Raw genomic sequence first — 13,094 nt, forward strand, 5'->3', positions numbered from 1 at the left:
TTTGGACCCTTAGGTTGGGTCTTTGCTTTGTTTATTGGTATTTTATGCTAGAAAATTTTATCATGCACCAGACAGCCTCAGCATGGAGCATGTGTTGTTTTCAGGTCAGGCAGCTCAAGCCGTTCTTGCTACAGTTGTCCCTAATCCCCCTCATATGTATCTTTAAGGAGATGCTGATGCTCATGCAACAGGTGGTAATGGAGGAAGAAGAAAAACAGCTAACGCATCTTGCTGTCCGTCCTATAGCTGTTGGGGACCCATAATAAGATACTCCCATGGGAGTGAAGGATGATAGGGATGAGGTGCTGCTACTGGAGGAGGAACAGACGTCAGAGTTGCAGCAGGAAGCGGATGAAATCGGTGACACCGGCCACAACATCCAGTCGTCTCAGTTGGGGGCTGAGTTGGACAGAACTGGCTCCTCGGGCACGATGGCTGGAATGGCGACCTGTAGACTTGCTTGCTTATGTCATTGACATCAATCAGTCTCATGATTACTGGATAGCCATGCTTTTAGACCATTGCTATCAAAGCAAAATGGTGGAATGTTTTCCGCCTGCAGAAAGGGAGGACAAATTACGTCATTACAAGGAAATACTGTGTACACAGTTTGCCGCAGCTTTCGGCGAGCAGACGTCTACCGATGACGTGTCTGAAAGCAACAGAACGTGTCTGAAAACAAGCAACAGAAGCCACAGCAGTAGCAGAAATCATATTAGTCTCCTTAACATGATGGAGCAGTTTTCCCACATGCCGTGCCAGGCTGACGCCAGTTAGCAAGCCAAAAGCCTTTGCCTCAACATCCAGGTTCAGGCCTAGCTACACTCTGATACCCACTAGATTTGATCACCGGGTTATAATGAATATATAGTGCTGAGAGCAGCCCAAACAATTTAATGTACTAAACACACCAAAAATTAGCACCAAACGCATGTATATATAAACATGGAAGAGTCTTTATTTAACATACATTAATTTAACATGTATAAAAATATACTTTGTAAAAAACTGCAGCAAGGAAGGGGGGAACCTTCAGTGAGGGAAAAAAACACCATAGAGGAGGCTGAGGGGTCAACACACAAGGGTATATATATTGCAGAGAGAAGCCACAAACAAGCAAGCCAGTAAGGCAATATAAGCCATCAGACATAGAAATCCAAAAGTAAGGCATAAACAGACCTATGTGTGAAAAGGATAAGCAAATAACTACCCAAGAATGCGTGTGGAACCCTCAGTCGCCTCCTCCCGAAGTCGTTTCACCAGTAACACTTGGCTTCCCCCAGTAGCTACACTCTGGTCTGTCTCTGGAGCATACCCTGTTCCTAACCCCCATGGGTTTCTGAGCAGGCAGACTGGAAAGTGGCCCAAACTGGCACAGCTCTCTTTTACTTCTTTCTTGCCCAGCCTCCAGTGTCATCTCAGAGAGGGTTTTCAGCACCACAGGGGGCTTGGTGACACCCAAACAGACCAAGTTGTCCTCCACCAGTGTCCAAAACATCACTTTGCCAAAATGAACCAAGCCTGGATCCAGGAGGATTTTTACACTCCGGCTGAAGCCAATAAATAGATCTGGCCTTGCTGAAGATGCCCCACCTTGCTTTTGTTGCTGTCTGCCTGCTATCCTGACTCCACTGGCCGCTATTGCCATAATGCTACTGCTGAAAAACTTGGCGAAACGGAACCGAGCCAAATCTTGACAGGTTCGCTCATCTCTAGTATTGGTGAGTCAGGAGAGATAGCAGACGGTCATACACATTTGAGTCCATACTGGCCATTAATGGCCTTTCAACTGGCGATACATGTTGATTGATATTGGGTAAAGGGCGAACGATCTCTCTGGGAACATTTCATCCATGAAAAATCTTTGTTTGAATGAATCTTTTGTCTAACAGCTAAACATTTTAAACACGGCTGACTTCTTTTAAGATGATGATTGTCATCAGTTGGCTAAAATGATCATTCGTTGTTAATTTTTACCCAATAAACGATTGTTTGAAATCATCAGATTTGATCAACTTGAGACAAATGTGTTTGAGTACCTTCAGTCTTAAACACTACAACTAAATCTGTTCCTAGTCTAGTTTGTGTCCTAGAATTGCATGCATCTGTCTTCTGTCTTGTGCATGATTTTCTCATTTCATTGTGACTTCTAATGAGATGACTCTGTTTCTATTCTGTATTACATAATGGGTTTAGCTAAGGGGAACCAGAGCATTCATCATTGCATACTGAGTTATGTTTTTAAACTCTGGTTCCGGGCCTGCACTAAGGACTCTGTGAAATGTCACAGCTAAATTATAGTTACGATGTGATGAAATGCAGAATATAGTAGTCATTGATATACTTTCTGCCGTCTTGTTGTCCACCTAAAAAAGATTTTCAGGTTGTATGAGAGATATTAATACACAAAGGAAGGACCCTAGAATAAACAAGATTTTTTAAAATTTACAGGGGCCAATTTATGGTAAATTTTTATACTGCTCACAAACCCCCTTTTTTTATGTGGCTCTTTGTTGCTCAACCCAACTGAATGTCCAAGACTGAATAAGGTAGCTAATTAAGGTAGCATAGAAGAGATCAACCTTAGATTACTTCTACCCTAGAGAGTTCTTTCATGTTGGTTGCTTATGTTAGAAATTGTTACGGGAAGAAATAGGTACAAAACGGCTGATTTGCTGCTCAAATGTAGTTTCCAGTTCTTGGAGTAAAGAACAAGCAGGACCATGGAGGAGTCACATATCTGGCATACTTTTTTATTTTAAATATCACTTTATCACTTTATAAAAAGCTACTTTGAAAAAATAAATTACAAAATATTTATATAAATATCTATATCAATATACATTTATACATAATTACATTGCTAAAAAGCGATTTGGAAACCACAACTGCTCAGTCCACATAGTCTATTCAGTTATCTTCTCGTAATTATCTCATTATTAGGATGCTTACTTACAGAATATCCACAAGATCTATCTTAGTCTGTGATGGCAATATATCCATAGTTTTTACATTGAGGAACTGTTAGGTCAGTTGTGCGTATGAAGAAATTAGTGAATAATTGTGTTTGTTTTTTTTTTTTTAAACTTTACTGGCATCCACATTCTTCTACTATCATGGCTTCATGGACTTGGAAAGCAATATCCATATGGTCATAGTACGCCATGCTGAGGGAGCTCATCTTGGTGGGAACGCAGCACACCTCTGGGGCTTTTCTACTGTTATAGAAGTTTAACAAGCTCTGCAATAGAAGCAAAGAGATATACATGAATTCATCAAATTAATATTTTAGAGAATTTTTTTGATAAAAAATATTTAAGATGAAATAGCTTTACACAGTGACATGTTTCATTTGTACTTTTTAGGTGTCCTTCTGTGAATTCTCTTGGACAGCATAGTGTGTTAAGAGCACATTAGTGATCTGGGCCATCATTTGCCACCCACTGTCCTTGCCCAGGCCAATTAATGGAGATAAACTGCCCCCAGAAGTGTCTATGAGTGGCTGATTCCGCTCTTCCCATTAGGAATACATATATGCTTGCTGAAAAGTAGCGTTACTCTTTGTGGCAATTATTCTAAGGCTGGCTTTGCATCGAGGGTATATATTTGAATACCTGAAAGCAACATTTAAACATCAAACGCAACTAATAAATACACTTTAATGGGTCTGAGTTCTATGCATTGCCCTTTGGACCCCGTTTGACCTGCTTTCCATTTGTGTCCAGCTTTTTTGCCTAAAAGAATTGCGCAGTCTTCCACGCTATTCAGAAAGTCAACTAAGGCTACTTTCACACTAGCGTTTTGTGTGTTTTGTCCATGACGGATCCGTTCACATAATACAACCATCTGCATTCGTTCAGAATGGATCAGTTTGTATTATCTTTAACATAGCCAAGAAGGATCCGTCTTGAACACTATTGACAGTCAATGATGGACGGATCCGTTTTCTATTGTGCCAGATCGTGTCAATGAAAACGGATCTGTCCCCATTGACTTACATTGTGTGTCAGGACGGATCCGTTTGGCTCAGTTTCATCCTCCAAAGGGGAATGGAGACTGAACTGATGCAAACTGGTGTATTCTGAACAGATCCTTTTCCTTTCAGAATGCATTAGAATGCAAAGTGATCCGTTTTCGACTGCTTGTGAGAGCCCTGAACGGATCTCACAAACAGAAAGCCAAAACGCGAGTGTGAAAGTAGACTAAAGCGCAATGTGAACCCACACTTAATTGAGTAATTTTATTTAACTCTTTAGATAAGTATTTACAATTCTGGTAGCATCTGTGAACTTTGCAGTAGCCACTAATCTGTTTAATTTAAACAAGTAGCTTGCCATATGCTAATTGCACAGGACTTCCTGCTGATTGTCTTGAGGAGTAAGAATGTGAGATTATCTCACTTTTCCTCACAGCAAGTGGCCAAGGATGCGACAAGTTTGAAGAAGGTCAAACTCTACAGATAAGTTCAAAATGAAAGTTACTTTGCTGAAATGCTTTCTTATGCTTAAAGTTAGACAAATTCCAAAATTTTACATTTGACAAAGCTCAAACAGCAGTACCGTATTTATTTCTTCTTACTACTGAGATTCATAGATGAATGCATCTTGATTAAGAGAATGAACTTTGCACAATCACATTTTGGCAAACAGAATCAACGCAAATTCTAATGGTAAGGAACCTCAAGACTCAAGTGCCAAATAGTGCTTGGACAACATGCCTGATAGTATTTTTCCCCATGACATAAAGCGAGCGAACACTGGCCGAACATTGAATACAAATTAGATGGTCATCTGGTCCTGTCAAAACTGTTGGGTTTAGCCAACCATAGTGTAATGTTTATGGACACCTTTAATGCACTATATCTATATTAAGCTGTATATGATAGTCTGGAAAGACCAACATGATTAGAGTTCATGTCCTGTTTGGTCAGATGGCTACTTAATCCAACAGGATGATAACTACTGGATACTGGAATATGATAACCACTGGATATCTTGCTGCTTAGGCAAATTCTCTTTCAATAAGGACCTATTAGATGGAACGATGACTGGGTAGAAGAGCAATTTCCCGACAATTCCCTGTATCAACAAACACTCGTCTGATTTGAATCTCTTGAACTCACAAACTCAAAAAGCTAGCCAGACCCTAGAGATTTTAGATGTCTGAAAAAGATAATTTAGACCATTTTCTGCCACCTATTGTTGCCATTTTTATGGCACAAATGAGTTTAATAGATGCCAATTGAAGGCATGGAATGGAATTTTTTTTGTTGTTTTTGAGGGCTGTATTTCAAAATTCATTCATGTTAAACAGATTGATTATGTATTTGCATTGTCACCCAAAACGACAACCTTCAAGGATCAAAACCAATAAAGACAGGTCTAAGCTCCGTGATGTATGGCTAGCTTTGTAGCAAAGCAATTTGACCATTTTCTTCTGCAAATAATGCAACCTGAGGTTATTTGTAAAAATAGATAGAAAATGGATATATTTATATAGCTTTATAGATAGATAGATAGATAGATAAGGACTCATTACCTGTAGGTATGAATGATTATTTGGCTTGACACTCTCATTCACTGGACTTGGGCAGGTGCCTTCACATCGATAGGCATTGAACTTTTTGGGATGAATGATCCATGTATCCCAACCAATCATCTTGAAATCTACAATTAAATCTACTCTTCTACAAAGATTGCCTGGATTGTCAGCAGTTGGAACTTGTTTCATGCCTATCATCCGATCTCTAATAATATGGCTTCTTCTACGTCTTCTGGATACCGTAATGTTTTTTATGGCAGGTATTGTAGTAAGGTATTTTGACTGTGCGGCATCTAGTAGAAGACTAGCAGACACCAAAGACCTCTCCTTCTTGGATGCATTGGAATATACAAACATAAGTACCAGTTGATCTTCAGATGTGTGCTCTTTGTATCTGTTTTTGGCACTGGCTGGCCATGGAAACCGTTCTTTACGTTTTTCAGATTGAATGCCAGATTTATTAGAAATGTCAAACCATTTTGATACAATTTCTGTAGCATCTACCACTATCCAACTTTCTGAAGCTTTGGACCGAAGTGCACTTTTGAACTTGCCCAAATATATAGTGTTTTTGCATAGCTTAGTGGGCTTTTGACATGCTGAATTTTGATGAAAAACATTCATTATCACTTGAGACCCATCTCCAAAAGGTTTTTCTACTGCAGATTTTCTAATTCGGACTTCTGCAAACTGAAGCTCCTCATCGTGGCTGAGAGATGAAAAGTCGAACACTAGAATACATCTTTCTCCCATTGTCTTAATGCCTAAATGAAAGAACATAGAAATTGTAAATTGAATGTAAAAAGGGAACAAAAAGTATTTGGATAACAAATCAGTATAGTAACAAATTGTTTAAAATGTAAATGTAAAACTGTTCATTCTAATTCTTTAAAAGGGGTTTTCTGCCGATCAGCTTTTAGAGACGGCATCGACACTCTGGTGAGCACTGCGTCCTTCTTTCAGCTTTTCCTAGGCCAGTGATAACAGAGTCATCAGTCAGGTGGCCTAGGCGCAGCTCAGCCCCATAGAAGTTAATACTATACTATGTACGGTGCTGTGCTTGGCAAGCTACGAGAAGGCAGTGGCGCTGATCGTGGGGGTGGCTGGGTTTCACCAGTATGAAAATCTCAGGAAACCCTTTTAAAGGGTAACTGTCATATTTGCTAGTTTATTAGAGCTAGGCATGAGTTAGTCTGTCAATGATTGTCTAAAGATCTGCAATTACCTTATAATGGTAGCTTTCATTAATTTGTCCTCTGTCCTTTAAAAAGACTGTTGCTAGGGCTTATCTGTCTTCCTTTTAGTATAAACAGAAGATAGAGCGGCGGTCCTTTACACTGTATGTCTGCATTAGGCTTCAGAGTGAGGAGGTGTGTCTCTCAGTAATCCAATCTGATTGGCTGGCAGGAAGCTGCTCGCTACAGCAAGTGTGTATGGGAAGTGAGGGAAAGTAGTTTGGGCCTCAGAGAACTGGCAGAGGAGCCATCTTGAGAAGGTTCTCATATTGTAAAAGTTTAAACAGCCGTAACAAAGGAAAACATTCAAGGAAAACAGTAGTATGTGAAACTAAAGATTGCTTTATGCATAATTCTGCTGCAGCAGTAACATATACTAAAATGGATTTTTTTGGTGAAAACATGACAGTTACCCTTTTAAGTACCATTTGAATATAATCCTTAAAGAGTTTGTCCTACAACGAACATTTATCACCTATCCACAAAAATGTTTTAAATAGGACATTGATCAGCCATTCACTGCTGGGTTCCCCCATGTTCTTCCCATACTTTCATTCCTCCTCACTACAGTACTGCAGGGAAGACAAGTTTGAATAGAGCAATAGTCACACATACAGGTTGCAGATCTATTCAAAGTCTATGAGACTGACAGACATAGATATACATAGATAAGTACAGCACTAAGTTATACCCATCAGTCCCATAAGCTCTGAATGCAATGGCAGCACACATATTTGAGAAGGCATGGAGGGCTCAGACCCTCTGTTTTGTGAATGGTGAAGGTCCCAGTAGTAGATCGGTGATAAATGTCCTATTTAATAAAAATAATTATTCATTTGGGGGACCCCCTTTACATTATACCTTGCAATAGAAATGTGTTATAGCATGTAATTAATGTAAGTACCACAAATTACTACTACTACTATTACCACTACTAGAAATAATAATAATGTCCAATATGGTCCAGTGACAAGCGTAACAACTAATGGCTATGTGTTAGTCTTTTGTCTCCCATACATAGCATAGCATTATCAAGCCCTATTGCAAGTAAGCAAAAGCCTGTTATCAATATTGTGCCTAAAAACAGTCCTGACTTTGGAATATAGATGAATGAGTGAGAACCATATCATCCACTGCAAGAATCTCTTGTTTAAAGTTGAAATAAAGTGGCCAACCCCTTTAATGTATTATGGTTTAACATGATCTATGTGGAAGGGCATTTACATAAATATGCTTTGGGCCTATCCCTATTACTACTAGCCTCCTGTTGCATTTCGTCATCCTATGCGTACCGCATTTGTATTAGTGGTTGAGGGATTAGATTTTGTTAATTTGATTTAGACCATGTGTAAATTTATGCTTGTAGGGTTTGTTTTCACACTTCCTTTTTTGCAATTGTAAGAAAGGCAAACAAGTTTTAGACAACATACAAAGTGGTTGTCACCTTACTAATCCTTTCAGAAAACACAGTACATGTAGAAGCTTACTGTAAATGCTTTCTATGCAGTTTAGCTACTGTAACATTTTATATATATATATATATATATATATATATTATTGCCTTTACTGTTTATTATTACACACAAGAGGGCAGATTTACTAGGCGTAAACTTAGACTGTTAAGACATGCACCAGATTTATCACACATATTTGGTACATGGGTAGGGACTTTTGTCAAACTTTATTCCACCTATTGATTGACTTAGTTTGAGTCAGAATTTTACACCAAAATTGTGAGGAAATTTTGGGACTGCCCCAAATGCCAGGGCATGCCCCTTTCTCACAAATCCTGCCCTTTCACTTAAGGCACAGCCCCTTTCAGGCTAGGTGAAGTTGATTCATCTAAACCTAGATGTGCCACATTGCTCCACATTATTGTGTACTTATGCTACTTTTATTTACTGTTTTACAGCCTTCCTTCATGGTGGCATATAATCAGTTTACTGTCTATGCAGCACCCAAGATCAAAATGGACTCCTATTATGTTGCTATGGTTTGATTTTGATTTTCTCCCTCCACACCTTTTCAATGACTCTTGGGCTAGCAAGGCAGTTCCTTGTTACAGGAGTTCTACACAAGATCTAGGCCTCCAGTAACAAACGGGATAAATTCAACCAGCTCTGGGGCGCCTCTTTCCATGGCATTATCTTAAGCTTATATCACACATTCAGATAACTGTGCAGGTCATCGCTGACAAGCATTCGTATGAACGCTTGTTAGCGATGATCTGGCAGTGTAATACTGCTGATTACCCGATGAACTAGCAAACGCTCGTTTATCGGGTAATTGGAATCTTTAAGAAGGTTTAAAAATCCTTGTTTGCTGCCGGTAAACAGTGATTCAGTATGGGGACGAGCGATGGCATAAGAGATTGCTCCTCCCCATACTGAGGAGGAGATTGCTGCAGCAGGCAATTACCGGGAAGTAACGATCCCTTCTCGACAATCACCTTGAAGATCTGCAGGCGTAATATAAGCTTCACTCAATGATTTCTATGCCCTTGACCACAAGTGAGGACTGCAGGGATATTGTGCACTTGAGACAATTAAGAATATTAGGCTGTAAAAAACATTCATATCACCAATCACCAAAGACTAAATTAGTTATGTACATATAGATTATAAATATGTACATAAGTACCATCTATAATTGTAATTGTATCTATGACTGAATACCGTACACCACTACCAGGTCCACTCCAAGCATTGTATGTTCAGTAAGCAGATTTGAAAAATGGTTGTTTAAAATGAAAATCTTCTCCTTGGAGTTTAAAAATGAAGAAAATGCAAAACTATTAATTAAGGGTGCCTTAGAACAAAGGCAGTGCACTGAAGTAATCCAATCATGTCCTTGCTGAACTTAATGCACTCAGATGTGGATTGCACTAGTGCAGGTCTTGTGGGTTTTCAATAGGATTGTCTGAACCACGCCTCAATTGACTGCTCTTAAGTCTGTAGGAGAACAATACTGGTGCGGACTCCTGATGGGCTGAAGGTTAGCAGTAGTCTTCTGATGAGACATTATTCAGACTTGTCCAAGAATAGGATGTGTATTAGTGTTGTGTGTTAGGACTTCACTGAAGTGTGTCTGGTTTAGAGATTTATACTAGATCAGTCTCCAAAAACATCAAAGTAAAAAGAGGAATATCGACAACCTGTGGATTTTTTTTGTAAGCAACTTCTACTCTGTGCATTCCAAAAGTAGATGAGGTACAACAAAATATATAGTCTACAGCATAATGCTCAGAGCATTGTAATGAGTTGTATTCCTAAGCAAACATTGAAGAGCCTAAGGTCATATGTATTATTACATCCAAACCCAGTAGCAGTACCACACATCTGTTATCACACATTGCCATTGTGGCCACTATCACCCGAGACTTTATCAGACACCTTCAAACTTCTAATGAACACATTTTTTCCAGGTCCTAATTGTTGGTCGAGATAAGCAATTTAAGGTACTTTAAAGCATAACTGAAGGATATGGTTTTGGCAGGGTGGCTAACTTGATTATTTCAAATTTTCTGCATAACCTATCCAAAAATCACAGACAAATTGGAAAACCATATATATCATATAACGATTACTAGTCAAAAATATAGATGAATAAACACTGACATGTAAACTGATAATGACTATCATAATAACCAGCACACAATCCTCAATCTTTAGTAAAATAATGGACTCATCACATTTTTCTTATGGACATTGAAAAGAAAGTTATTTTTTCCAGGAATTTACAAAAAAAAAAATCTAACGGACATGGAAATAAATACGTTTGTGTGCATGAGCCCTCACGAGGACACACAGAACTGACTGTGCTATCCTTGGATTTTGCAGTCCAACATAAGTGAATGGGTCTGCATCTGATCCTCAAAAATGCAGAACGGATGCGGATAGATAAATACTGTCATGTGAATGGGTCCTAAGACAATCATCATTGCTGTGGATTGTCATTCACTTAGAATGTGATGTCAGGAGGAAAGGAGTTTTAAAGTTTAAAAAAAATGGAATGAGTCAAGCTTGCCAATTAGAATGTTGTAGTGACCTTCTGTACTACTTTTTATGGCAGATGGATTTCGGGACATTTTCACCAACATGCTTGAAAAACTACAGATGTGAACATATTGTGCATCTATAAAATGGCAGAGAACTTGCAATTTATGGAAAGAAGACAAAATAGATATTTTGTCTTCTTTCCATAAATTGCAAGTTCTTTGCCATTTTATAGATGTACAATATGTTCACATCTGTAGTTTTTCCAGTCCGCTGTGGTTCTGGTAATTTTGACGTATAGTGCGATCTGAAGTGCTATCTTTGTTGTGAAAAATACCAGAACCTGGAATGAAAATGTTCTAAATCAACGGAGTCTGTCAGAATTTGTTGGTATCTACTCGTGAACATTTCCAGCTTAGCTGTCACGAGCTGTGAACAGAGATGTACACACATCTACCGTAAATTGGCTTAAAAAAACAATATATTTAAAGAAGGCACCAACTCATGATACATCTCCATTCACCGATATGCTTCTAAGACAGGGTTAACATAAGTATCAATCAAATGATTAGCATTTTTTTTTAGACTTTGAAACCATCAGTAAAAGCATCTAATATGTACACATTACAATGTTCAGACATGGCTTCAAATTACGTAGCTAAAACAATTACTAACTGTGTCGTTACTTACGTAGCGTAACATGAAACGTAAGAAATCTAGAGTTTAAAGGGAGACGTAAATTGAGAAGTCAAGCTTACTTTTAGCTGCGAGGCTCCTGATAATATCAGATTGTAGACTGGATGAAAAGCCATGTAGTACCGATGATGTCAGGTCTACGTTATGTCTGGACTCCAGGCGATGAAAGCTTTGGTAGAGGCTAAGCATGAAGATGGGCAGATGTGGTGAGCCACCATCCTTACTGTCTTCTCTCTCAGTCCTGTTGAGATATTCTTGTAGGGCACCAGAATCTGGCCCAAGGTAACTTTTCCTTGAATAACAGATTGCTCCAGATATGAGCAGTAACAGGAGAATACAATAGGGGTAGACAGCCATTGTTACCCTCTATGTGTGTGTGTGTGAGTGCTAGTGTTCTCTGACAGCATACAATGTGCCCTGGCTTTTTATTAGGCTTCACTTGAATGGCTAATGCATATTCACAAGCCATTCTGTCTAAGCCTATTGGAAACTAAGGAAAGACTAACACCTTAGTCTAGGCTTTTTTTGTGTGTATGTATATGTGGATTAGAGAGGTTAATAGACGTGATAGAGATATAATAGATATATATATATATATATAGTAAATAAAATGGGGGACATTTATGAAATCTGGTATGCCAGTGCTTGTTCACATGACTTTTTGCTAAACATTTTGGTTCCTGAGGCACTTTTATATTTGTAGATTAGTTCACTTGTAAGTCTCATTTATCTTCTGCAACATACATAAAAATCTCAAAAATGTCACAACTACACGCCAGGCAAGCACCAGGTGTACTTTAAATGATAGGTAATGGTGTCGCATTGCATTTGCGGCAAATACATTTTTAATTTAATTTAATTTTATTTTTACTGTGTGCCATTTCATAAAATAGGTGCATTGGCAGAAACCAAAGACAAAACTCACACAAAAAACACTACACATAATAAATTCCCCCTATGCGTTTACAGTGTCCAAAGCTGCGTTTGAACAGATGCCCTTATTCATGGGACAATAACACAATGGTGGCTGCTTTGGAACATATTATGATGAATTGGGACATTTTCTAATGAGCTTTGGCAACCTGCATGACAAACTGAGTCATATCTGGTGAGAAGAACATGTCTGCTTTCTTCTGGAGACAGCACTACACTTGTCCTGTCTGGTATTGCAGCTGAGTTCCATGAACTTGAAGGTGGCTGAGCTGCAATACAACACGTGGAACTTTCTGTAGAAGAAAGCAGGCTGTTTTTTCTAATCCTGGACAAGTCTATTCGTTCAAAACTTCGGATTAATACTGTACGGAGATCTGTCTCCGTACAGTATTATAATGTCTGGGCTCCGATGAGCCGAAGTTAGTCATTTGCAAAGTCACGCGTGAATTTGTTTAATAATATTGACGAGCAGGGAGGTGCCATATTCGATTTCGCGATATTTCACAAATATTCAATTGAATATTCATCTTATATTCGTCGAAATCGAATATTCGTCATTATTCTATTTATTGCAAATAATATGCAATTAAATTATTCGCATATGGCGATTTTCTTTTAACTGTATAAGGCAACTTTCCTATTGGTTGGCTATGTTTAATATGTATATTTTATGAATATTCTCTATATTGCTATA

General features: G+C 38.6%; 1 protein-coding gene across 1 annotated transcript; it reads right to left on the reverse strand.

Annotated features, from left to right (window-relative positions):
- Positions 1–2,932: 2,932 nt before the first annotated feature.
- LOC122942063 (nodal homolog 4-A-like) lies at positions 2,933–11,824 on the reverse strand. The gene is made up of 3 exons (XM_044299555.1): positions 11,530–11,824; positions 5,539–6,305; positions 2,933–3,241 (listed from the first exon to the last, which is right to left on the reverse strand). The coding sequence occupies exons 1-3, from the start codon at positions 11,822–11,824 to the stop codon at positions 3,089–3,091; spliced, it is 1,215 nt and encodes a 404-aa protein (XP_044155490.1). The 3' UTR covers positions 2,933–3,088.
- Positions 11,825–13,094: the final 1,270 nt, after the last annotated feature.

The sequence above is a fragment of the Bufo gargarizans genome, chromosome 6 (genome assembly GCF_014858855.1).
Source record: "Bufo gargarizans isolate SCDJY-AF-19 chromosome 6, ASM1485885v1, whole genome shotgun sequence".
NCBI classification, from domain to species: Eukaryota; Metazoa; Chordata; class Amphibia; order Anura; family Bufonidae; genus Bufo; species Bufo gargarizans.